Source organism: Phyllostomus discolor, chromosome 2 (genome assembly GCF_004126475.2).
Source record: "Phyllostomus discolor isolate MPI-MPIP mPhyDis1 chromosome 2, mPhyDis1.pri.v3, whole genome shotgun sequence".
NCBI classification, from domain to species: domain Eukaryota; kingdom Metazoa; phylum Chordata; class Mammalia; order Chiroptera; family Phyllostomidae; genus Phyllostomus; species Phyllostomus discolor.
The window spans coordinates 217,057,820-217,082,604 of NC_040904.2; the positions used below are offsets into that span (position 1 = coordinate 217,057,820).

At 70.6% G+C, this 24,785-nt stretch overlaps 2 protein-coding genes across 5 annotated transcripts in view; one reads left to right on the forward strand and one right to left on the reverse strand.

The window, feature by feature from the left end:
• The window catches only part of PPP6R2 (protein phosphatase 6 regulatory subunit 2), an 80,048-nt gene extending 61,954 nt beyond the window's left edge, over positions 1-18,094 (forward strand). Inside the window, exons 24-25 of the mRNA XM_036019798.1 lie at positions 9,829-9,833; positions 18,085-18,094. The gene's annotated coding sequence lies outside the window, so the exon portion shown is untranslated. The remainder of the gene's footprint in view (positions 1-9,828; positions 9,834-18,084) is intronic.
• On the reverse strand, positions 273-23,977 carry SBF1 (SET binding factor 1). 4 transcript variants are annotated; one of them, XM_036019789.1, is made up of 42 exons: positions 23,780-23,977; positions 18,369-18,454; positions 17,894-18,031; positions 17,579-17,737; positions 17,384-17,494; positions 17,053-17,076; positions 16,720-16,825; positions 16,497-16,629; positions 16,283-16,391; positions 16,083-16,196; positions 15,853-15,930; positions 15,422-15,535; positions 15,213-15,341; positions 15,031-15,129; positions 14,734-14,938; positions 14,543-14,655; positions 13,611-13,760; positions 13,319-13,387; positions 13,083-13,241; positions 12,749-13,011; positions 12,490-12,662; positions 12,338-12,411; positions 12,056-12,251; positions 11,714-11,841; positions 11,182-11,360; positions 10,944-11,080; positions 10,597-10,804; positions 10,265-10,461; positions 10,046-10,183; positions 7,810-7,887; positions 7,389-7,570; positions 7,131-7,310; positions 6,656-6,757; positions 6,383-6,568; positions 6,170-6,296; positions 5,968-6,098; positions 5,636-5,866; positions 1,997-2,116; positions 1,706-1,917; positions 977-1,064; positions 773-904; positions 273-691 (listed from the first exon to the last, which is right to left on the reverse strand). In XM_036019789.1, exons 1-42 carry the CDS (start codon positions 23,832-23,834, stop codon positions 593-595), a joined length of 5,712 nt encoding a protein of 1,903 aa, XP_035875682.1. In that variant the 5' UTR covers positions 23,835-23,977; the 3' UTR covers positions 273-592. The 4 variants fall into 4 exon arrangements, with proteins under 4 accessions (XP_035875682.1, XP_028387577.1, XP_035875683.1 ...); XM_028531776.2 differs by lacking the exon at positions 17,053-17,076 and having other exon boundaries at positions 2,009-2,116; XM_036019790.1 differs by lacking the exon at positions 17,053-17,076.
• Positions 23,978-24,785: the final 808 nt, after the last annotated feature.

Genomic DNA, 24,785 nt, shown 5'->3' on the forward strand with positions numbered 1-24,785 from the left:
CCCAGCCAGGCCTCTGGACAGACTCCGGAGCCACCCCCAGAGCCAGCACCACCTCCCCTCTCGGGAACTGTCGCTCCTTACGACACCGGGCACCGCTCGGGCAGGGAGGGAAGTCTCCGTCTCTGGCTGTGCCGGCCCCAGGACCACCCCGGCAGGGGCCCCCAGGGCCACGGACGACCAGCCACCAGCACTCAGCCCTCCCGCGGTGGACCTGGGTCCTGGACAGTGGCTGGCAGGTAGGGGACCTCCGGGGGGCCGAGGAGACGCAGGCGTGTGGCACATAGTTAGTTTTCTTTATAGACTCTGGGTGTAGGAACAGGTTGGCTGCGGGCCGGCCGGGGCCACCGCGCGGCCGGGGCGGGGCTATTTACAGGCCCGCGGAGGGGGCTGTACCATGGTGCCGCCCGGCTGGCGCTCAGCCAGGACTCGGACGTGAGCGAGAGGCAGCCGGGCGGGCGGGCGGGGGCTGTACACGTGAGTTTGGGGACGGGGCCACAATACTGTCGAGGGCGGGGGCTGTAAACATGGCCGGGGGGCCCTGCCCACCCCAGTGGTCGGGCACGGGACGCAGAGCAGCCGCGCCGGGCCGGGCTCAGGCGTCCGACAGGCAGCTCTGGATCTGGTCCACCCACTGCTGGGCCGACGGCACGTCCTGGGCACAGAAGTTGTAAACACGGCGCGTCGTCTTCACCTGCGGAGGGCGGGCGGGCGGCTGACTGCACGGCCCCATCTGTGGAGCCCCCCCCACCCCCCACCCCCGGCCACAGCTCACATCAAAGAAGGCCTTCTCATCCACGGTCTTGGGGGCACCCATGGTGGGCGTGCCCGGCGCCACGGCCTCCACCTCCGCCAGGTCGATGGTGCCCTTGCACTCCGTGTCCACCCGGTGGTCGTAGTAGCGCAGCTGAGGGGGACAGGATGTCAGGGCGGGGTCCCCCAGCCCTGCCCACCCCGTGTCCACTGACCACTCTCTCACCTGGTGCTTGGTCTTGTCCAGCACGAACCAGCGAGCCTTCCAGGGCTTCATGAAGGCCCCCTTCTTATAGAGGGTGCCCTCGTAGGACCTACGTTTGCAGTGGAACCAGGGCAGAGCTGGCCATCGGGGCCCAGCAAGCCCAAACCACAGCCCCTGCCCTTCCCCCACGCGGGCCCAGTCGGGCAGCAAGACCATGGGCCCTGCCCCCAAACTGACCCAAGCTGGGGCACTGGACGGGGCCCTGAAGAAGCCCTGGGGATGTACGCAGAAGGGGGGAGGAGGCCTCCCACCGCCCTCGCTCAGCAGACACGTGCTCCCACGCCAGAGCCTCAGGGTGTCCGAGAAGCAGCCCCACATGCAGCTCGGGTGCCACGGACGAGGAGGAGCACCCAGCAGGCAGGCCGAGGGAGGTGGCTGTGCAGCGTGGCCCCCAGACCCCGAGTTGGGGCGCAGTCTGCCAGGCCCTGGCCTCACCGAGAACCACCTCAGCCTCACCTGGCAGCTCACCTGCCCGCACGGCACCCGCAGCCCGTCCCCGTCCCCGAGCCCCCGTGACCCGGCTGCGGTCACTGGTTCTGCGACCTGCCAAGCCCACCCAGCGCTCCCTAGCACCGTGAGCCTACGCCCGGGCCCCCTGAGAACAACTGAAGCCCCCCCCCGCCAAGGGACCGACTCCCGTCCGAGAGCTGCCCGCTCGGCAGCGCCCACGGCACGGGGCAGCCCTCGCACCTGTTCTCACTCTCGGCGGTCTGGAACTGGCTGTACAGGGTGCTGGTGCTGCGGCGGGCGGCCTGGCGGGAGCCAGACGTGGTCGAGCCACTGCTCTGGTCGCTGTCCAGGCTGAGGCTCAGGGTGGAGCCCACGGGCCCCTCTGGCAGGTACACGCCCAGCGAGCGGCGGTGGTGGGGCACACTGGACACCAGCAGGGAGCTGGGGGCGCCCTGGGGACCGGAGGCGGGCCTGCGTCAGCTGGGCGGCTCCTCCTGCACCTGCCGAGAGCCCCCCGCCCACCCCACACACACTCCCGCTCACACGTCCGTCCAGCCGGCCTTCCAGGCGCTGCGCGGCCTTCACCCGGTCCCAGGTGTCCTTCCAGCGCTCGGGGGGCCGGCCCAGCTCCGCCTCCAGCCGCTGCAGCTCCTGGGGGAGAGGCAGCGAACGTCACCCAGAAGAAAATGCCCAGCCCGAGGCAGGAAAAGACGAAAAGGAAGGAAACCGCAGGAAACGGAGGCTGCGAGGAGCAGTCCTACGCGGCAGCTGAGAGCAGGAGGCAGCGACGGGGGAGGCGGAGCCCCAGGCTTGGGGACGACGGCCGCAGCCTCAGCAGACTGACAGGAGGCGTCCCACGGCCCAGCCGAGGGCGCTGCAAACCCAGGCCGAGCACCAGAGGAGAACGGCCGGAACGCACGAGAGAAACCCCCGAACCTACCGGAGGAAAGACACGCTCTCTCCAAACGGGGCAGTGGAAATGCCGGCCAACTCGAACACAGAGATGGCTGGACGTCCACCTCGGCCGTGACCACGAGCAGGCCCTGGCTAGCCGTGAACTGGGCAACAGGGCGGCCCCGAGGCCCTGAGGCAGGGGGACCCCAGGGCCACGGCCACAGTGTGGGGAGGCAGGGCCCAAGCAGAGTGCTGCAGGGCGGGCACGGGCGTGCACCTGCGGGGCAGCTCCAAAGACCCACCCCCCCGGAGGCCGCCTGAGCGTCTGGCCCGGTGACGTCGCCCGGCCTCGGCAGCTGCTGAGAAGCTGCAAGCGAGACCCACACTCTGGAGGGTCCGCGCCGCAGGGAAGTGAGGGGGTGCCGGGCAGCGGGGTGAGGTTCCTTGCCAAACGCACCGAACCTGCAGGGGAGCCCTGGCCAGGCCGGGCCTGTGGGGTGGGGCCCCCGGAGCCGAGGGGGGCCGAGTCCCTGCGGCTGCACTGACGAAGCTGAGACGCGCCCCCCGAGGAGACCCAGCCGACACACGAATCTGTGACAGCCCACAAGCCTGAGGCTCGAGAATCCCCAGAGGAAGACAGCACAACCCTGACGCTCAACAAGGCAGAGGCCACAATGTCCAGCTTGTAAAAAAAATACAAGCAAAGAGGAAGATTAGATCCCTACTTAGGGGAAAAGTTCAAAGAAACAGACCCGGAAGTGAAATGGGTATTCTAATTACCGTACAAGGAATGGAAAAGTTGCAAATGCAAGTTTAAGATTTGAAGAAAAAGATGGACACGATGGTTGAACAGACAGGGACTCTCCACAGTCTATAACTATTAAAGAACCCAATGGAAGCCCTAGAGCTGAAAAAGAAATATTTAAAATGAGAAATCCATCAGACAGGCTTAACCATGACCATGACCATGACCACGAGAAACAGAAGCAAACCTGACGACAAGCTCACAGAAACCGTCCAAAGTGAGCTGCAGACAGGAGGGAGAAAATGGCCCAGGTGACCCATGGGACAGTGAAGGCCCAGGGGACGTAGGGAGAGATTGTGCAAAGAAAAAACTTTTAAAAGAAATAATAGCCTAAAATGGAAAACTCATCCCTAGATTAAAGACATGTACAGAGCTCCAAGCAGGAGGAACACAGAGGAAAGCCAGGTGGGGTCAAACCGGTGCCACCAGCGGTGAAGAGAAGACCTTGACCTTGACGACAGCGAGAGGAACCGGGCGGCGCACGTGCTGCTTGCAGGCGGCAGAGCGAGCACCGACTTTCTACCCGAAACCCTCAGAGCCGGGCGAGGAGGCGCGGGGAGCCGTCCACCTGCAGTCCGACACCTCAGGAAAGCGCCTTCGATAGGTAAAGGTGCATCGCAGGCGTCCTCGGGTGTGTCCTCAGGTGTGCTCGCAGCAGTGAGGAAAGGCCCGGCAGCCCTGCACTTCCAGGCGCTCGGAGGGCGGCGGCGGCCCGAGGGCAGGACGGCCGCTGGGAGCGGCGAAGGGAGAAGGCTGCTGCTGCGGGCTCCCTCGTCTGGTTAAAACCCAGGTGCCCACGTGTGTCTGTGCCACAGGTGGACGTGAACCGCGACAGCGTGGCAGACAGACGAGGACGCGCGGGAAGACGCCACCTGGAAGGCAGCACGTGAAACCGGGGCAGCCGGAGCCCGTTCGGCCACCCCCCTCCCAGAGACGCAGCCCCACACCCCCAGCGGATGCCGGAAGCTGCGAGCGGCACTGAGCACCGAGCAGTCACGCTCCGTCTCCTGGGCGTCCGTGCCCGGGACGAAGCTCAGTTTACACGCCGGGCGCAGCAGGCAGGGGCTGCCGGCGGCCGCTCGTGAGGAGTCGCGCTGCACTGCAGCGGAAGTCCCGCGGACGGCTCCGGCCCTGCTCCAGCGCCAGGGGCGGCAGCCGCACAAGCTCTGGGTCGCCGCGACAGGCAGCCCCATCGCCAAGACCACGATGAACCGGCCCACAGACGCCGGCCCGGACGCTGGGCCAGGGAGGGTTGGTTCCCGGCCCAGCTGGGTGGGGCGGGCTGGGGCGGGATTCCATCGCACGACTCGGAACGACGCACAACTTAAAACCTGAGAGTGTCGAGGACTCTCTCCCTTAATGTTTCTGGACCCTGGTCGAGCCCAGGCAGCTGGGACCGTGGACGGCGAGGGGAGACGCCTGTGGTCTCTCACAGCCACTAGGAGCCACGCAAGGAGGCCCAGCCCCCAAGCCCAGCGGAGCAGGTAACAGGGAGCACGAAAACATACTCGACTGCCAGGGGAAAAGAAAGGAGCACAAAGCAAATAAATAGAATACAAACAAGCTGCAAGACTTCCACCAAACCACGATAACCAGTGAGTGCGGAGAGACGGGAGCCGTCAGAACAGGTGAGGGGGAGACGCGCCCACACTCTGAGCACGAGGAACTCAGCTTCAGGGCGGCGGCAGACGGTCAGAGCCCGGCAGCAGCGACGTGCCACACGGGGTCGGCCACACGGCAGTCGGCGGCGCGGTTCACACAGACCCCGAGTCTGCGAGCGCCGCCCGAGTCTCTCCCGTGGGCCTGGGGGTCACCTTCGTCGCTGCACAGTGACCCTGCGCTCCCCTGGGCCCCAGTGCCAGTGCCTTCAGGCCAGGACCCAGGAACCAGCACCTCTCCTCTCCCCCACGAGGGAACAGAAGCTCCGAGAGGCTCAGATGCCCCCCACAGCCGCAGGGTCCACGGCGGGCAGCGCAGCCTTCCCGTGGCCGCCGCCTGCTCAGCCGCCGCGGAGGGTTCGGGCTGCTGGGTGGCCGCCCAGTCTCACCGCAGCCTCCCCCCGGCTCACAGGGCGCCTTCCCGGGGTGCCCGCCCCTATGGGTCCTGGCTCCCGAGGCAGAGGAGACAGGATGTCCGAGGGGGAGGGAGGCCCTGAGTCCACCCCAGGCCTCCGGGCCCACAGGCTCGGTTCCCTCTGAAGGGGACACGAGGCAGGCAGGCAGAGCCACTGCTCACGGCATGGGGCCGGAGCCACCGTGGACTCGAGAAAGACGTCTCCCTGCAGGGCTGACCTCACAGGTGGCTGGGGGAGCACACCTGCCCAGAGCACCCTGCAGGTCACAACAGCAGCCCCGGGGAGCCTTGGCCACCACAGGCCGGTGGGCAGTTTGCAGGTGGGTGACGCGCAGGGCCACCGGACTGCCAGGCGCAGGCGCAAACGGGCGCACACAGCGGCCGAGGGCCACACGCACCTCCAGCAGACGGGAGATGGCGTCGGGCTGGGCGCGCGGGCGGCTGTCGTAGCAGGGCCACACCACGCGGCGCCTGCTCTGGGGGGCGCCCCCGTCCGGCCGCTCCTCCTCCAGGGGCTCTGGTGGCCCCTGGGCCAGCTCCCAGTCGTAGGGGGGGCCCTCGGACAGCGCCTCCTCGGTGTAGAAGTCCCACACCCTCAGGTTGGACACGTTGCTGTAGGGCCGCAGGACCTGGGGGCGGGCGGGCGGGGCTGGCGTCAGTGCTGCGGCTGGGGAGGGCCCGCCCCCGCCCCCGCCCCCGCCCCCGCCCCGGCCCCGCCCCGCCCGCTCACCTCCGCGTCCTCAGGTGCGTACATGTAGTTGTAGAACGCCGGCGTGCGCTTGCTCAGCCGGTCCACGTACTCCCACACGGACCTGCAGGGCTGCGGGCCCCTGCGCTCCCCCTTCTCCTCATACAGCAGCCCTGCAGGGGGCAGCGGTGAGCCCCGCCAGCCAGCCTGCGCCCGCCCGTCCCCCCTGCCACCTGCACCCTACCCAGCTCGATGCGCTCGTAATCCGAGTCCAGCAGGAAGGTCCGGAAGCGGCGGGACACGTGGTGGTAGCCGAGAAACTTGAGGTAGAAGGGGCTGAACTCGAACTCCATGGGGAACTGCAGATGGACCTATGTGGGGCCAGGGCTCAGCGGTCAGGAGCCCGCCTATGGGAGCAGGCCCGGGGCTCGGCCCCCCCGCCACACCGCCCGCTCACCTGGTGCACACAGTCCAAGAACTGCAGGAACACGGGCGTGAAGCCGCTGCTCTGCCCGGCCAGCGTGTGGGCCCCGCGGTGGCTGAAGCGGTGGCCGAAGGACAGCCACTCCTTCTCCACCAGCAGGCGGAAGCCGTCCAGGGTGCGGTAGAAGGGGTCTGAGAGCAGCTGCACCAGCGACACCACCTGCAGGCACCCTGGCTCTCAGGGGGGCTCCCGGGCACGCCAGCCCACCCAGCCCGGGGCCCACCCAGCCCGGGGCCCGCCGCGCACCTGGGTGGTGATGTCCCAGCCGTCCTCCAGGCTCACCAGGACGGAGGAGCCCGAGTCCAGGAGCTCCACCACCAGCACCGACACCTGCAGCAGCTTGTGTATCTGCAGGACCGACCGGCAGCCCTCAGGCCCCGGCCCCGGCCAGCCCCACGCCCGCACGTCCCCAGGGGTGGCGGCCACGCGGGGACAGCTGGCGAGGGGTGCCGCGCCAGTGGGCGTGCTCTGCCCTGCACGCTGACCGCCGCTGCCCCCCCCTCCGAAGCCCCCAGGACTGAAGGGCCACCTGTCCAGGGGATGCTCAGCCACCCCCAAAGGACAGCAGTGGCCCGTCCCAGGTGGGGAGTGGCCACCCCCCCAGGGTCCCGAGTGTCCTGTGGAAAGTGCGCCCAGGCAGGCCCCGTCTGCCCGCAGCAACAGGCGGGAGGAAGCCTCACACCCACCCCACATGGCCTCGGAGGGGGGGGGGGGCGGAGACCTGGGTCAGCCACTCCGAGTCCTCCAGCGAGCGCAGGAAGGAGGCTGGGCTGGGCTCGGTGGCGGGACAGCCTGGGACGCACGCCTTCAGCAGCTTCTTGAAGCTGGTCTTCACCTGCCGCACCTCAAACACCTCGATGGGCACCAGCTCCCACTGCTGCAGGGGGTCCGGCCGCACGCCCTGGGGGAGGCCCGACGGTGAGCTGCGTGCAGCCCAGGCGCCCGCCCGGCCCCAGGCCCCTCCCTCCCCCCCAGTCACCTTGAGCTGGGCCTTGTCCCCGATGATGTAGAGAGCTGCACGCTGGGGCCGCAGAAAGCCTGGGTCGGGGGGAGCCCCGTTGGCCTGGGGGGGTGCCAGCGTGTCCCTGCCTGCTAGCCGAGAGCCCACGTCACCGCTGAGCCCACCGCTGCGCCCGCTGGCGCGGACACTGCCCCATTTACCTGCACAGAGACCGCGAGTGAGCATGCGAACTAGGCCTGGGCACCACTTACCTGGGGGGGCGGGGCCTATGCCTGCATTCGTGTTGGGGGGGCAGGACTCGGTGCCGGGGAGTTAGTGCCCAGGGCGGTGGGGGGCCGTTAGTGCAGGCGTGGGGGGGCGTTAGTGCCCACGGCGACTCAGTCACACGGGGGCGTCTGTGCCAGGTGTGGGGGGGCCAGCCCGCCGGCCGGTACGATACCTCGGGGAGCGGTCCGTCTGGAGGCCGAGGCCGCCATGGGGTTGGACAGCGTGGTGACCCTGGCTCGGGGGCTGGGCACTGGAGGCACAGCAGAGAGGAGGCTCAGGCCTGGCCCAGGCTCGCGTCCGTGCCCAGCGTGGGGGGTTCTGTGGCCCAAAGGGCCACGTGCAGGGCTGCGTTCCCCCCAAAGCCCCAGGGGGCCCCGTGGACGGCAGGGGTCAGCACCAAGGCCCTCTGGGCCCCGGGGGTCTGGCCAGAAAGTGGAGAGCTGGGGGTGGGTAGAAGGGGTCAAAGGAGGCAGAAGCCCTGGGCTTCCCTGCAAATACCTCCTCTGTGACCCGTGCCTGGGCCACAGACTCCGTGGCCCCACGCGGCCTCGACCCGGGTAGAGCGGCAGGGGAGGCCCGGGGCCCGGGAGCTCCCAGCCCGCAGACCGGGGAGAGGTGCGGTCAAGGACACGGGCCAGCACCGCACCAGCCCCTCCAGGCAGGAGGCGCGGCCACCCTCAGCAAGGACACGGCGTGTCCCTGTGACACGGGCAGAGCCTGGGCTGGGACCCACGTGCCCCTGAGCTTTGGGGGACGGCGGGGGGTGGCAGGAGGGGCGGGGACAGAAGGCCCCGCGGGGTGGCAGCACTCAGGACCTCTGGCGGGATGGACGGAGCGAGACAGCGGGACCACGGGTCCCACTGGAAGGGGGCTCTGCCATCTGGAAAGCCGAAGCCATTGAACCAGAGACGCTCCTGGCGGGGGAACACGGGGGAGCTCGGTCTGCACCCCCAGGGGGAAGCTGTCGGCCAGCCGGCCCAGCTCGTGCCCGTGGGGGCCCTCAGCCCAGGGTGAGGCGGACGGAGCGCGGAGCCCCGGGAAGAGGCTGCGACCACAGTGTGGACGCTGTGGGGCAGGCGGGGGGGTGCGAGACCCTCCGGGCTCCCTGGGAGGGCGAGGCCCCCGTGGGCTCTAGAGCCCCTCCGCCACAGGAAGGGGTGTGGGGCCCAGGCCCGGGCTGAGGGTGCTGGCAGCAGGAGGCCCACAGACTCAGGACCCGTCCGAGCTCCTGAAGGGCTGGGCCCGGGGTGAAGGCAGCGGTGCCCGAGCGGAGCCGCAGCGGCTGGCCAGCTGCAGGGGTGGACCTGCCAGCCCCCCCCGGGGGACACTGTCACCCTGCTGGCGGAGCTGCGGGCCGAGGGGGGCAGGAGTGCGCTTGGGCCGGGGCCGGGTGGCAGTCGGGCCGGCGGGGGCGGCTCCCCGACCCGACACCTGGGGCGGGGAGACAGGCCTCCCAGCACAGACGGGGCCTGCCAGGCCCCGGGGACCAGTGTGGGCGGGACGGCGGCTGGAGTCCTGAGGCCGAGGCCCTCCGGGAGCCCCACCCCACACGTGGCAGGCCGCGAGGGGGTAAGCTGGACAGGGCCCAGGCCTCCGTGAGGTCCCAGGAGCAGGGTCGGGGAGGCGGGGGGCGGAGGGGGTCAGCAGGAAGAACTGCCTCAGAGCCAGACCCCTGAGGAGGACCCTGCCCCCTCAGTGCAGAAGGAGGCCCTGTGGGCGGTCCCCCTGTCCGAGCCTCTCCCCACACCCAGCACCCGCCTGCCTCGCCTCCCCAGCAGGTTCCCGCCTGTTGCCAGGGGGCCTGACCACCCTCCACAGGCCCGCCCCCTCTGTGGACAGAAGCAAGTGCTCTCGAATCGCCAGCGCCCGGGGTCCCTGTGGCACGGGTGGGTACTCGGATGGCCCCTGGGCCCCCGCCCTGACCTCCAGGGCCCGGAGCCTTCCCTGCAGATGGGACGATGGGACGCCAGTGAAGCATGGAGGGCCGTCGGGAGGGGTGCAGGCTCATGGGCAGGGCCAGGTGGGGTGTGGGCAGACGCAAGGAGAAGGGTGGGCACAGCCCCACTGGGGACAGTGGGTTCAGTGGGCATGAAGGGGCCCATGACGGGGACAGAGAAACCAGTCTAGACCTGGCTTAAGGGGCCTGGCCAGGCAAGGAGGTCAGATGGGCCAGTCAGGCAGGGCCTGAGAGGAAGGGTGAGGAGGGACGGAGGCCAGGAAGACGGGGAGGTCGAGGAGCTCGGTGGGTGGGGGAGGAGTGGTCAGGGCAGGGGCTCTGGGAACTTACCTGGTCCCGTGCTGGGCCCTCTGCTCGTCTCATACCCCAGACGTTTTGCCCCCTCACCAGCCTGCCCTCCACAAATGTCACCACGACCCCCAGAGCCCTCCTGCCCTGGAGCACCCCTCACCGTGGCTGCCCAGGTGGGCCGAGGAGAAGCCGCTGAGGGTGTTGCGACCCGACATGTCGGCGTAGCGGGGCATGGAGCTGACCACGGCCTGCAGGTACTTCTCCTGCTCCAGGCTGCTGGAGTCCGCCTGGGACTGGCCTGGGGGAGGCAGAGCTGCAGTGGGCAGGGGCGTGGGTGTGGGTGTGGGTGCGGGGCACGCAGGGGGACAGGGCCAGGTACCTGGAGAAGGCGCATTCTGGGCCTTGAAGAGGCCGACCACCCCCTTGCCATGCAGGCCTCCCGAGCGCAGCAGCACGGCCTTGGAGCGCCCGCTGCGCCAGCAGACCACGGGGAAGCGGTTCTGGCGGTAGCAGCGGGAGACGCGCTGCAGGGCGTTGTCCTGGACGCTCTGGGGCACGATCAGCAGCCCCGGGTAGCTGCCGGGAGGGGACGTGAGGTGAGGTGGCTCGCAGGGGGTGGGCCAGAGGTCCTCTCCCACACCCGCAGGCCAAGGGCACCCCCAGCGCCATGACCAGAGGCCACAGGGATGGCGGCCCTGCGCCAGCACTCACCTGCGGCAGATGGCGTACATGCGGTTGACCGGAGAGACGCGGAAGGGCTCCGACTTGGCGCGGCTCAGGCTGCTGCTCAGCGTGCCCAGGCCCAGGCGCTGGTAGTCCCGGCAGCACGCCCGCTCCACCAGGCTGCTCATGGTCATGCGGTCAGAGGGCTTCAGGGCGGAAGTCGGGGTCAGCGTGCTGGGCTCCAGCTCCTCCGACACTGGGCAGGGCAGGCACAGGGGTGTCACTCACTCTTGGGGGTGCCAAGCCCCGCCCTGCCCGGCCGCCCGGCCCCGCCCAACAAGCCCCCCCCCGACAAAAGGGTCTTCACGAGACCACGCAGGCGGCCGGTCCCCCACCTGAGATCTCATCCTCCTGGTCCTCGGGGGGCGGCTGGCCCCGGTGCTCCCAGCTGGGGGGGTTGTACTTCTTCCGAGTGACGTACTGCCGCCCGATGGTCTTCTTGGCGTTCTTCACGAGGTTCCGGGACAGGGTCCTGGGCGCACAGGGTCCGAGTGAGGACGGGCTCGGGGACGCGTGCGCACACAGTGCTGCTAGGAGGGGTGGGCTCCCGGGCCCCGGGGCCCCGCCCCGCACCTGAGGGAGGGCGCCTTGTCCTTGGTAGCCCGCGGCGGCCGGCCGGAGGTGTGCGCAGAGCCCAGCGTGAAGGCGAAGGTGCCCCTGATGTCCGGCGGGAACCGCAGCCGGTGCAGCTGCTTGCGGAAGACCTCGGCGCTGTCGGACCCCACCTCCTCGTCGAAGGCCATCCGCAGCAGCTGCATCATACACGCGGCCTCAGAGGGCGGGCGGCCTTTCCAATGAGGACCTGTGCCCCAGGGACCCCGGGGCAGGGGCAGGCCCACTGCATGGCTGGGAAGGGCAGCCCTGCCTCTCGTGACGTGGCAGACACACCGGGACCTGAGGGCTGCGCCCACCAGAGTGGCCTGCAGCCGAGGAACACGGGCCTTTGCCGCCTTTCCTCTGCTGCGTGAATCCCAGCTGCGCCGCACACTCCCCACCTGGCTCCAGGCTCCGGGCAGAGCCCCGCAGGGGAGACAGGCGCCCCCGCGGCCAGCCCCCTCAAGCCCCAACCCCCCCGCCAGTCCCCCCCCCCCCCCAGCCAGCCCACCTGGAATGTGCAGGAGCGCAGCTGCAGCCCGTCCTGCAGGAGCTGGTCCACGGGGGTCTGCACGCTGATGCGCTTCTCCTTGGTCAGCGCGGCCACCGGGAAGGAGCGGACCACCACCTGCTCCCCCACTGAGGACAGGCCGGGTGCAGAGTCAGGGAGACGAGAGGGGACAGTCCCAGCCTCAGGGTCCCAGAGCTCAGGGGCCCGGGCGGGCAGCGAGAGTCAGGGACCTGTGCCCCACAGAGACCCCGCAGCCCGAGGGGGAGGGGCAGGGGAAGTCCCGCTCTCTCCAGACGACCTGGCATGGGGCCGGGGCGGCGCGGCGTCCGGGGGCTCGCTTACCCAGGGGGTCGGTGGGCATCCCCGTGAAGATGACCCGGTAGGTGGTAAGGAAGACGGCGCCCTCTGCCGGCAGCAGCGCGGGGCCGCCCCCGCTGCCCCCCGCGCCCTCCTCTCGCCCGTCGGGCAGCAGGTAGACACGCAGGCCGTCCAGCACACACTCCTCACCGGGCAGCAGGCGTGGCCGCAGCAGTTTGGGCTGCGCAGACACAGGAGCGGCGCTCAGGATGCAGCCCGGGCCCGGCCCCGGCCCTGGTCCCGCCGCCTCCCCAGGCCCCCACGCACCTTCTGGATGGGGGGCAGCCTCTTGCTCTCCCGGTGCACGGCCTCCAGGGTCTCGATGTGCATCTGGACGATGTCTGGGAGACAGCAGTCCTCACCCCGGGGCCCCGCCCCTGCCACCCCAGGGAGCATCTCCACACCCAGACCCTGTGTACCTGGCACCATGACATGCAGCCCCTTGAGGTGCTCGCTGGTGACCCCACTCTCTGTGCAGACCTTGTCCACGAAGCGGTTGATGAAGCGGACCACAGCCCCAGCCACGTCACAGGTCTCTGCATCCTCAAAGCCGCTTTCGGTGTCGTAGCTCTCTGCCACGCTGCCTGCCATGCTGGGCCGGGACGGGCACCGTGGACAGTGGGCACAGGCCCCGCCCACCCGAGCCCCCGCCCTCCCGTCCCTGGGAGTCCCGCCCACCTGCTGGTGACCAGGCTGTTGCTGGCGCTCTCGGGGTCACCCAGCCCCGCACGCTCGCGCAGCAGGCGACTCTTGCTGGAGTCCAAGGGCAGCAGCAGGTAGCTCATGCGGTTGGCGTAGTGGATGGCCTGGCTGAACACCGTGCTCTCCTCTTTCTGCACCAGCTCCTGCTGCTTCTCCCGGCTCAGCGTCGGCCACAGACGCCGCTGCTCTGACGCCACATCCAGGGCGGAGCGCTCGTCCTGGGCCGGCGCCTCCCCAACCTGCCGATACGCTGGGGGTGAGCCAGCGACAGGCCCACCCCCACCCCTGGGGCCCTCGGGTCCCCACACACCTGAGAGGGGCCCCAGTCCTCGGCCGGCTCCAGGTAGAGGGCCCGGATGTGGGCCTGCACGTCCCCGTAGAACATGGACTCCCAGAACTGCGGCGTGCTCCACACCACGTGCTCCTGCACGCAGCTGTATGCGAACTGCGTCACCCCCGGGCTCAGCTTCTGCAGGGGCAGGCGGCTGTCAGTGGGGGCGTGGGGCGGGGCGGGGACCGGCACCGCCGGGGCCACCCAGGACTCACCCGGCAGAAGGCTGTGACCAGGGGCAGCAGTGCGGCAGCGATGCCGTGCTCGTCCAGGGAGGTGCAGTCCTGCGGGCACCGGGCGCTATCAGGACTTCCCCCCCACAGTTCCAGAACCTTCCCCAAGGCTGCCCAGGGCTCTTCAGATGACCCGGGCAGGGCACCCCAGCGCCTGCCCCAACAAGGGTTCTGCCCAATGGACCCCCGCCCACCAGGGCTGCCCCCGCCCACTGGTGCTGCCCCCGCCTACCGGCGCTGCCTGACGCACTGTGGGCCCCGCCTGCCGCCTCACCTGCAGGCAGCAGTTCATCATGCGGACAACGAAGTCGAACTGCTGGTGGTCCAGCACGGCCCGGTTCTGCTGCACGTGCAGGTGCAGCTCCTGGACCAGGCAGCGGCGGGCGGCGCGCCCCTTCAGGGCCCGTAGCACAGCCGGGAGCAGCTGGAATGGGGCACAGAGATATATGGGGGCCGCCCTGGCAGAGTCCCGGAGAGGGAGCAGGGCGCGCCCAGGGCTGGAGCCCGGGCTCTGAGCACAGCACACCCGGAGTCGTCCAGGCCAGGTGTGCCCGGACGCTTGAGGGCCCCTCACACAACAGCACTCCCGGTGGGGACGGGGGTGGGGGTGGCGTGGGTGGGACAGGTGGAGGACAGGTCGACCGCGGGTACACGGCCAGTATGTGGACGGCTCTGCAGGGAGGCCCCACGGCCCGAGCACCAGTGTTCCCGAGTCCAGCCCGGGCCGCAGCGTCCAAGCACAAGCCTGCTGTTCGAGGCCCGACAACTGGGGACCCGCGGCCCCGGGGAAGGGGCTGGCGAACAGCTGTGGGACGTGAGGGAGGCTCCGACCGCCTGCCAGTCCGCGGATGCCACAGAGGGCAGGGCAGCAGGTGGTTCCCTTTCCCATCATTTCTTTAAAAAATGACAAGTGTGGCCGACACTCTGTTCACAAGAGGTGAACAGCAGGAACCTTTACGGGGGGCGGGGGGGCAGGCAGTAAGAGTCGAGGAGCCGAATGTGAGTGGACAGGGGCGGCCGGCACACAGTGCGGCCCACACGCAGGCCACATGTCACAGACACGCACGCTCCAGCCCGACGTGGCCGTCAGCCGACGCCACCCCGACGAGCTCCGCCGGGAAGGGCGCCCCCGCGGGGCCTGACGTCTGCACGCTGACAGACCTGGACGCCACCCCCGCAGGTGAGGGAGGGGCCGAGAGCGCGCACCTTCTTGGCCTCGAGCATCTTCCCCTCGAACACGTAGGAGATGCAGTTCCGAACCACCTCCAGCCGGCGAGCACTGTTGCCGTGGAGCCCGCTGCTCCGCTCCAGGATGGCGGCTGGGGGCAGAGAACACACTCACCTCTGACCTCTCCCCCACCCCGGGCCGCACTCAGGACCCCCGCCTCGTCACGTACTCATGGGGGGGCCCGAGGGCACAGTGGTCCTCCTCTCGGCCTTCACAGCCGGGGGTGCGCCCTGCATCTTGGCCGTGGCCTGGTCCACGATCCACTGCACCACGCCCTCGTCCAGCCGGGGGAAGGGCCGGGGCGCCCGCCGCAGGTGGCTGGCCTCGCCCGGCCTCTGCACCTTGTGCATGGCCACGGCGGGGTACGGGTTCTCCTGGGGGCACACCGGCGGGTGGGTGAGCAGCCCAGGGCCAGGGCGGCACCACGACCTCCCTGGGCCAGCCCAACCCCGGGCCACCGCCATACGTTCTTGTAGAGCTGTTCCGCCAGCTCCTTGACGTGACGCAGGACTCGCTGGGGGTGGCTCTCATCCGCCCGCATCCGCGCCACCTCGTGGGCCACCAGCTACGGGAGGAGATGGGGTCAGCCACTGGCCAGGACGGGGGGGGGGGGCGGGGGAGGCTCCCCCCAGCCGGGCCCGGGCACACCTCATCGAACAGGTCCGTCGGGCGGTAGGGGACCCCGCGCTCCGACACGAAGCCGGCGAAGGCCATGCCCTCCAGCACCTTCATCAGGAAGTCGTCCTCCACCAGCCCGCGCTGGCCCAGGAAGGCTGCCTGGGGTGCACGGGGCGGTCAGCCCCTGAGCACCGGCCCCCACCCTTCCCCACCGCCCCCGCCCCCACCCCGGCGCCCACCTTGTGAAAGCGGATGACGGGCTCTGGGTGGATACGGACCATGTGCAGACACCAGCGGTAGCCCTGCAGGAGCTGAGCGAAGAGCCGCAGGAAGACGGCACGCAGCTCCTTGTCCTGGGCCGCGGGGGTGCCGGTGAGGGCCGGGGTGAGCGCAGGCAGCCCTCACCCTCCATACACCCCAGGCTCCACCCCGAGCCCATACCCTGTGCGGACCCTGCCCAGGCCTCCCCGGGCCCCTCCGCCCCTCCTCTCCCTCCAGCCTCCCCCCGCACGGAGCCCAGGGACGCCCCCGAGACAGTGCGGGCGCCATGCCTGCGCAGGACACTCGGGGCACAATGCCCCACGACCCTGGGACCACCGGTCGTCAGCAGCAGCAGACGTAACGGGGGGCACAGGGGCCAGGACCCTGCAGGAGCCGCAGTGACCCCCACCTGCATCTTCAAGGAGGAGGGGGACGCTGCGGGGGGTGGGAAGGCAAGGTCAGCCAGCTCCAGCTCCGGGTCCAGGACCTGCAGAGGCAGGGAGAGCGTGGTCGGCGGCGGGAGGGTGTGGTCGGTGGCAGGGAGGGCGTGGTCGGCGGCAGCACCGCCCTGGGCTCTGCCCTGCCCCCCTGCCCCGGCCCCCCAAGGCCCCGCCCCCCCAAGGCCCCGCCCCACCTCACCATGCTCAGGACACTGTGTGTCTGGCTCTGCAGCGGCTCTGGCAGCGGGGGGACGCTCACACACTCGGGAACAGTCACTGTCCCTCCATCCAGGTCAGCCACAATCACATCCAGCTGTGGGCCGAGGGCAGCGCGGGGTCAGGGACCCGCAGGCCGGTCAGCACGGCCCGGGCCCCAGGTGGACACAAATAGACCCTCACCAGCTCCTGGGTCTCTGCCTGGAAGGCCGCATTGACGCCGATGATGAAGGGCGTGGGCGTGCTGAGGACCTCCAGCAGCTGGGCCGGCAGGATGGGCACGTAGGTGAAGCTGCGACAGGCCAGGGCTCAGCGCGGCAGGCGCCACGGGGAGGGCCCAGGCGGAGGGACGTGGAGGGGCCGGGCGGAGGGACTGGGTGGGGGCGGGGGCAGGCACCTGTATCGGAGAGGGAACAGCAGCGCCAGGAGGCCGCGGCAGGCATCGGCGAGGCGCTGGTAGCTGCGGGACAGGAAGAGCACCTTGTGCTCCGTGAGGGCGGCGCAGAACAGAGACAGCACATTGCTGATGCCTGGGTGGGGGGAGGACAGGCTTGCAGGCCCCGCCTCTGGCCGCCAGGCGGGGGAGGAGGAGGAACGGGAGGGCGAGACCCTGGGCTCACCTAGCTGGCGGAAGAGCAGGGCCACGCTGCAGCGGCTGACGGGCAGTGACTCCGTGAGCGGGGTCTGGATGACCTGCCGGTCACCAGCCCCCAGAGAGATGGTTCTCTGTGGGAGACAGAGACCGCGGCTCAGTGGCTCTGACCAGACCCCCAGCAGCCCAGAGCCCCGCAGCCCCAGCAGGCCTGGCGGGCGGACAGGGCCCGCGGCGGGACTGGCCGGAGGGCGAGGCCACGCCGGCCTCTGCGGCCTGCGCCGAGCTGCGGAGAGCGTGCCGGGCCTCTGACCTGGGGCGGGGTGGGCCGGGGTGGGCAGAAGAAACAAAGAGTCCGTACCACTCCGTCCTCAACAGAGTCCAGCTGCACAGGACAGACGGGCAGAGAGACACAGTTAGACACACGGACCAGAGGGGCGCAGACAGGGAGGCCGACACCGAGGACCGGAGACAGTGCACCCGGCAGCGAGAGGACAGAGACAGCAGAGGGGCCCGGCGGAGCCAGGCGAGACGCGGCACACGGGGGTGGGCGGGCAGGGCCCAGGAGGTGACAGCTGACAGTGGCACCAAGACACACGCGTGTGCAGCGCGTGGGCCGTGCTCGGCCCAGGCTGGACTTGGGGTGCCTACCAGACCCACCCCCACAGCCAGCGGCTGCCCCCAAGCCCCACCTGTGAGCCCCCCGCCAGGGGGATGACGCAGGTGAGCAGGTTCCCGACCACGCTCTCCAGGCCCACGTTGAGGCCCTCCACGTGGATGGTGTAGATGAGCCCCAGGCTGTTCTGCAAGGACCGAGGGCGGGCATGGCAGCGGCTGGCGGGAGGCCCCGCCCCGCCCCCCCCACCCCGCCTCACCCCGAGCCTCACCCTGAACACGTCTGCGTGGTCCAGCCGCGACACCAGCACCAGGGTCTTGGGAGCGAACAGCGGGCCCGGCGGGCCGGACGCCGCGGGTGAGAGGCGCCCGGAGCCTCCCTCGTCCGCCTCCTCGTCCCGCCCAGCGGCGTCCTCCGCGCCCGCGGCCGCCTGCGCACAGAAGCCCGTTCGCTCGGCTGGCAGGCAGGTCCCGGGGGAGGGCGCGCATGTCGCCCGCGGGCGCTCTGGGCTCCGCGGGGCCCGGCGCCAGGACCAGCTGCAGCCGAGGGGACCCGCCCGGGGCCGGCCGCACGGGGCGGTGCTGACCTGCGCGGGCTCCGCCGGCTCCCAGAAGGTCAGGCAGGCGCAGTAGTGCCGCTCCGAGTTGATGTCGGTGAGGACGGCGACGAAGAAGGTCGGCGGGTTCCTCTCAGGACACAGCTGCCACCCGCTGGGCTGGCAGAACTGGGGGGGCGGCGGGGGTCAGGGGTCCGCCCCCTCTGCGCCCTGCCGTGCAGCACACGCACCGCCCAGGCCTGGCGCCAGGTGCCAGCACGCAGGCAGCCCTCCCCCTCAGCCCCCAGGGCGCACCCTGCCTCCCCACCCCCCACGGCAGGGAGCCTGGGTGGGTGCGGACCCTGTGGCGCAGGACTCGGTCCCTGCGTGAGGAGGGAGCGGTGACGCGATGGGGGCCCCCAGTCCTCTGCCAGCCAGGCGGCGCCCCTGCTCCCTGGCCCCAGGGGGCTCCTCGCAGGCAGGGCTCTGGCTGGCCCCCCACAGCCCAGGCCCGCTCCCCACTCACCAGCTCGATGCCCTGGGGGAAGGGGTTGTCCTCCCAGTCCTTCTCGGGGAAGCGCTGCAGGATCTGGCCCTGGCCTTCCCCGCTCCCTGAGGACAGGGGCAGGTGGTCAGGGGCCCTGCCGCTCCCAGCCCGCTCAGACGGGAGCCCGGAGGGCCTCAGAGGACGTCCCCTACGCCCGCCCTGACCGGCACCAGACCAGCCTCAGCTCCCGAAGACCGGTCCTGCAAGAGGCCGCTAGGCAGCCACAGACCCCAGGGCCCCCAGAGGGCACAGAGAGAAGCCAGGCTGTGGGACTGGGGCCCTCGCTGCTCCTGCTCCCACTCCCAGGCCTGCCCCCCCCCCCCCCCCCCCCCGCTGACACCCCCAGCCCTCGGCAGGACACACACCCCTCTGACGGAACAGAACTTCCAGACTGCTCCGCAGCCAGCCCCCGGCTTGGGCACTGGGCCTCACAACAGCCCGGCCTGACGGGCGGTCAGCACCAGGCCCGTGGGCGCCCGGCCCCACTCCCCAGCCGGGCCGAGCCTGAGAGGTGCAGGGTCTCGCACACGGCCGGGCACCGTCCCCGCCGCCTCAGAGACAGACGCCCCCTGAAGGCGGGCCTGTGGGGCGCTGGGCCCAGCAGCTCCGGGAAGCGCCGGGGTGGGGAGTGTGCAGGCCGCTGCGGCCACAGACCAGGGCCAGGGAGGAGCCGGGCGGGAGGCCCCCGTCCCTGCTCATGCCCCTAGGCACACGGCCTCCCCAGCCAGCTCGCTCCCCGTGTGGTCCCCAGAGACCCCCCAGTCCCTGGAACCCCGGGGCCCACTGAGCCCCATCTCGTCTGTGTCCCCCACCCCCTGCCCAGGGCTCCACTGCCAGGAAAGGCCACCCCACTGGGCCTCTGACAGCAGGCCCCGGCCTGCGGCTCACCCCCCAGAGCCAAACCAGGAGGCCGGAGCGGGTGTGTTGGGGAACCGCTCGCCTCTCGGGGTCCTTGGAGAACGGTCGGCGGTCTGTGCTTCTCTCCCCGCCCCCCCACCCCGTGCCCCCCCCCAAGCAGAGTGGCACAGTGAACTCCACCTTCCCCTCCCGCAGGCCCCTCCCTCTGCTGGGCGGCTCCAACAGGGCCCGGCCCAGGCAGCACACAGGTGAGGGGAGGGCGCGTGGCAGAAAGAGCACCCCCAGGAGGCAGCACCAAGGTCGGCGGCAGGCAGGTCCCCGCCTGGCTGGAGGTGGCGGGAGACGGGTGAGGGGCCGTGACTGTGACTCACAAACCTCAGCTTCCTGCTCCCCTGCCCCTCCCCCACCGACACCCTGAGATGAGGTGGCAGACGAGGAGAAGTGGGCGAGAGGGACAGGTGTCTGCTAGCACCACACCTACCTACACACCTGCCCACAGCCCCCAAGACAAAGCCCCGGGGGGTCCCTCCAGGCCCACCCCCAAGGGCCATACTTGCCCAGACCAGGCTGGCTCGCTAGGAGGCATGGCCCCGCCCCCGTCCGTCTCCCGCCCCCCCCAGGCAGGGTGGGGGCCCCCCCTGACTCGCATAGGGCCCCAAACCACCGGCTGGACCTGGGCCCAGGTCTGGACGGCACCCAGGGCTCCCCCAGCTCTCGCCACGAGGCAGCAGGCAGAGGCGGGAAGAGCGGTGCCCGGACGGGCCAGCCGCTTCTGCCCCATGGGCCTGGCCCTCGGGGGGCTGCTCCAAGGTCCCCCCCCAGGGGAGTGGACAGAGCAGCTGGCCAGAGTGCACAGCTCCCCTCCCCACGCCTCGTGTGAAACGTCAGCTCCCCCTTCCGGCTGTGCTCTCCAAAGAACAAACTGGAGCCTTTCCCTGAGGTGTCCCAGCTTCCTGTGGGGGCTGGTGGCTGGGCAGGGCGAGTGGGCAGCCCCCTACCAGCCTTCTCTCTGGGCCATGATGACCTCAAACTTGACCTTCAGGTCCAGCCCAAAGAGCATCGCCTCCTCCAGGCAGCTGTCTGCACAGTGTGCAGGCCTGGGGCCTGCAGTGAGCCCCCAGGACCCTCTCCCCCCACTGCACCCCTCTGTGACTCCTGGGGCGCCTGCTGGCCGCCTGGGCCAGGTGGGGGCTCTGTCTGTGCCCCCTCACACGCCTGTGTCCAGCACAGGCCACGACCTCCCCAGGGCCTGCCAGGCACACGCAGCTGGCCCTGAAGCCGTCCTCCCACTCACGCCCCGAGAGCAAACAGGTTCCCCAGGCAGCCGTGCAGGGCAGCTTCCGGAGCCCCGGCCACAGCGGGCCCTCCCTGGAACTGGAGGGAGCCCACCCCCACCCCTTCTCGGAGCCCAGCCCACACCTCGGCTCTGGGTCGTGGGGAGCGGGCTGCGGCCTGGCTGTGGGCCGGCATCCTGGGGTCCCCTCCCCCTGGAGCCCTTGTGGCCATGCAGGGGGGACCTGTGCTGCTGCTGCCACCGCCGCCCCACTGTGACCGGCTCAGCCATGGGCCACGGGGCAGGCCTCTTTGGGGTCCTGGGAGGAAGAGCACTGAGGTCCCCTGAGGCCCAGACAGGGACGGGAGCTTCCTGCCTGCCGCAGCCACATCCCCACAGCCGGCCCCGCGGGGCGCAGGGGCACACAGAGCGTGTGCTCTGTCATCTGCTGGCAGCGCCCGTCACTGGTGCCAGGCTCCGGTGCCTTAGGGGCCGCCTGGCCAGCAGCACTGTGGGCAGAGGCACGGGAGGGTGCGCTTGCCCGGGCACAGAACGAGAAAAGGCAGGCTGGAGCCTCCTGCTGCTCCCTCCCCCACCCCCGCCCCAGCCACACTCGAGGAGGGGCTGTGGCCGCGCCTGGGGTGCTCCCCAGCCCCCCCAGTCAGACCAGACCAGGTCTGACCCAAGGCCTTGGACCCTGCTGCCACCAAGGTGGGGGCTGGGAACCACCTGCGGCCACCCCAAACAGCCCCAACCTGCTCCAGAGGGAGGGCGGGAACGTGGGTGGGGAGAGGGATGGGGCAGAGGAACGTGGCCAGCTCAGCGCAGTCGGGGCTGAGAGTGGCCAGGCGGGGAGGGGGGAGGGGGGAGGTGAGCCCTCCTCTCCCGGGCTGGGGTGAGGGCCGTGCCCCGGCACCAGGAGGGGTCCCGCCGCTGCTCCCTGGCACACACTCACTCACCATCTGGCCAGGTCAGGTGCATCTCTGACTCCCAAAGACACACCCCGGCACCGGTCGCACAGTGTTAAATCAGCTGACCCCTGCCAGGCCTTCCCAGGCCAGGAGCTGGACAGAGGTGGACTGTCCGGGCCCTGAGATGTTTCCAGGCTGGGCCCAGGGTGCCCGTGTTCTTGGGAAGGAGCTGCCCCCACTCACAGGGGAGAGGCCGGCACCCCCCCGCCTGGAGAGGTCTGCCAGGGGTGACCCAGGAACCAGGATGCTTCCTCTGGCGGGCTCCGGGACTCAGCACCCAGGCCCTGTGTCCAGCAGCTCCGACAGGATGTCCAGGTCCAGGCCAAGGACAAGTTGCCCGCCACTCCCCAGACCCCTCCACCAAACCCAAAGATGCCACACCGCTGCCTGAGGCCCAAGGCCCGCCTGGGCCTCCACCTCCCGCAGAGGCGGCCCCTCTGTCTCAGCCTAGGGTGTCCGTACGCCTGCTGTTGGCCATTGATGAGACGCCCCCACTGCCCAGAGCCTCCTGTGCAAATAGCTCCGCGTGTGTCCACCTGGCGCTCATGGCAGCCGGCGGGGGGCGGGGGGTCGTCTCTGTGACTCAGACCACCTCCAGATGAGGAATCCGAGGGGCAGGGAGCTGAAGGACGGTCCCGAGGCCACAGGCCATCAGGCCACTGACCCCCGAGCTGTGCTCCTCTGCTTCAGAAGGCGCCCCCCACCGGCTGGTGCTGCCCTGGGACCCCCAGCCCGGGCCCCAGCCCGTGGGCCTGTCCCTCGCTGGGACGGACAAGGCCGCCAAGAGAGGCCCCGAGGCTGGGGACTGGCCAGCCGCAAAGAGCAGTGCTCCTTCCTGCCATCGGTGGTGAGTGGACACTGTCCTCCTCAAAGGTCACCCACGCCTGGGGTGCGCGCCCTGCGAACACACAGTCACAGCCAGCCTGCTGCGGAGCCCACCCACACCTGCTCGCGCCTCCCTCACATTTGCCCCCCACCCTCCACCCCTGCTGCCCCAAGTCCGCATGCTTCCCACCAGCCTCTGCCTCCACAGGCCCTCCCCACACCACCCTCGCACCATCAGCCTCCAAGCCTGCGCTGCACACCCAGCCCAGGCCCCGCACACGGGGGCAGCCTGGTGGCCGGCCTTGTTCCCCCTCTGGGGCCTGCGCAACACTGACAGCAGCCCACCACAGGCAGACTGGTCCTCGCCGCGAGAACTCCATCTCTGGGGGAAAGACATGCTCACGCGTGTGCCCGGGCAGAGCCAGAGGAGGGGCAAGTGCCCAGCAGAGGGCCCTGAGGAGGGTCTGCAGTGTGCAGGGCCCAGCAGGCACAGGGGAGAGAGTCTGGGTCCTGGGTGGTGACAGTGACAGCTGGGCTGCCAAGCAGGGCAGACTACAGGCTCAGGGGTCACCCAGCCTGACCACACAGTCATCCCCCTACCCCTGCTGACACAGGCACACACGGCCCACAGCAGCGCCAGCCCCTCTCGTGGGGCTCAGACCAAGCACTGGTCTCGCTGCCCTGAACCTGAGCTGTGGACGGCGGCTCAGAGGGAGCCTCGGTGGGCTGCGGGGAGGAGTGCGCTCCGGCGCACAAAGGGCTGTGCGGGGCCTGGCACTCAGCTCCCCCGCCAGGCGGCTGTCTCCAGGGCCGTTGCTGATGTCATTACCAGGCTCTGTTTTCTCCCACCCCCTGGGCTGAAGGGCTCTTGGACACGGCCGCTGACCCCAGATACTGCCCTCCCGGACGCGGACGCCGGTGGCCACACTGATGCTCCCGCCCCCAGCGTTGGACCGTAGGCCCTCTGCCAGAAATGCCCTCCTCTCTCCCCCCACACTTCCTCCTGAAAGCCTCCAGCCCCAGCTCGAACGCCACCTCCCCGTGAAGGAGCTCTGAACCCCGCGCCCTCTTCTGCATCCACCGAACCTCCTGGACCTGGCGCACCGCCGTCGGGCCTGCGCGTGAGACCGGAGGCACCGGGGTCAGAGGCGAGCTTCGCGTCCCTGGAGGCAGAGCCGCCCGGCAGTCGGCCAAGGCGGAGAGCCCGTCCCACCCAACGCGGAGCCAGGAGGCCGACCGCCCCGGCCCGCCCACCTCCCCGGCGACCCCGGGGTGCGCCTGACGCGGTTCTGCTCTGAGTGCGGAAGGCAGGCGCGGCCCGCCCCGTCTCACCGCCCAGCTCGCCTCGGACCCCGGACCGGGACCTGGCGCAGCAGGAGCCCCGGACGACCGTGGCGCTGGCCCGGCGCTTCGGCCCGCCCGCCCCGACCGATCCTCGCCGGTCCCCGGTCCCCGGCACTCACCGCGCGGGTGCGGCCCGAACGCCACCAGCACGAAGTAGTCCGCGAGCCGCGCCATGGCTAGGGGCGCGGGCGGGCTCCGCGGCTCCGGGACGCGAGGGCGGCGCGCTCATGGCCCGGCCCCGGCCCCGATCGGCGCACGCCGGACGCCCCGGGCCCTCTCCGCGGCGGCGGCCAGGGCTCCCGCCGCCATCTTCCCAGCCAGCCGGCCCGCCCGGCCGCGCCGCGCGCCTGCGCGGCCTCGCTCCGCCCCGGAGGCGGGGGAACCCCAGAACGACGCGCTCCCATTGGTTCAGCCGCTCGGGCTCGGCCCCTGGGGCGGGGCCGAGCCTACCACCGCCCCCTCGGGGCCTGGGCACCGCCCCCCGCGCTGTGACAGCGACGGCGGCCCCCGCGGGTCAGAGGCAGGCGCGGCCGGGCCTCCGAGGCTCAGTCCCTGGGCGCTGTCAGCCTGGAGGAAGGCCGAGGGCCCGGGCCTGCCTGCAGGTCTCCCGGATGGGGGCGTCCCCTCGGGCCCTGCGGAGGGGCAGGGCCCAGGCCAATTGGGTGGGGTTCCCAGCCCGAGGAGGACTCGAGCCCCACCTGCTCCAGGTGGGGTGAGACTTAACACGTGGCCTTTAAAAAGGCACGCTGCACGTCCCGCTGTAAAGAGCCGTGTTGAAGACGCGAGGCCCTGGAGGCCCAGCTGGGTGCTGGGCGAAGGCTGCACCCTTCCAAGTACCCTGACAGTGCCCACCGCCCCCAAGGGTAGGGCTGGGCAGGGAGAATGAATGACGCCAAACCCAGAGACACAGCTGAGCCCACCAGACTGCCCTCCCCTCCCGGGCGCGCCGGCTGCCACAGCCTCCTCTGTTGGGTGCTGTCGGCTCTGCTCGAGCTGGTTTCTCCACCGCAGCAAAAGGGGCTGGGCACCCGGTAGCCCCGCACTGAGCCTGTGCACCGCTGGGCAGGGTCCCTGGCCAGTCCTCCGGCTGGCGTCCGGCCCTCCCCAGCCTCCTGCCCTAAAGAG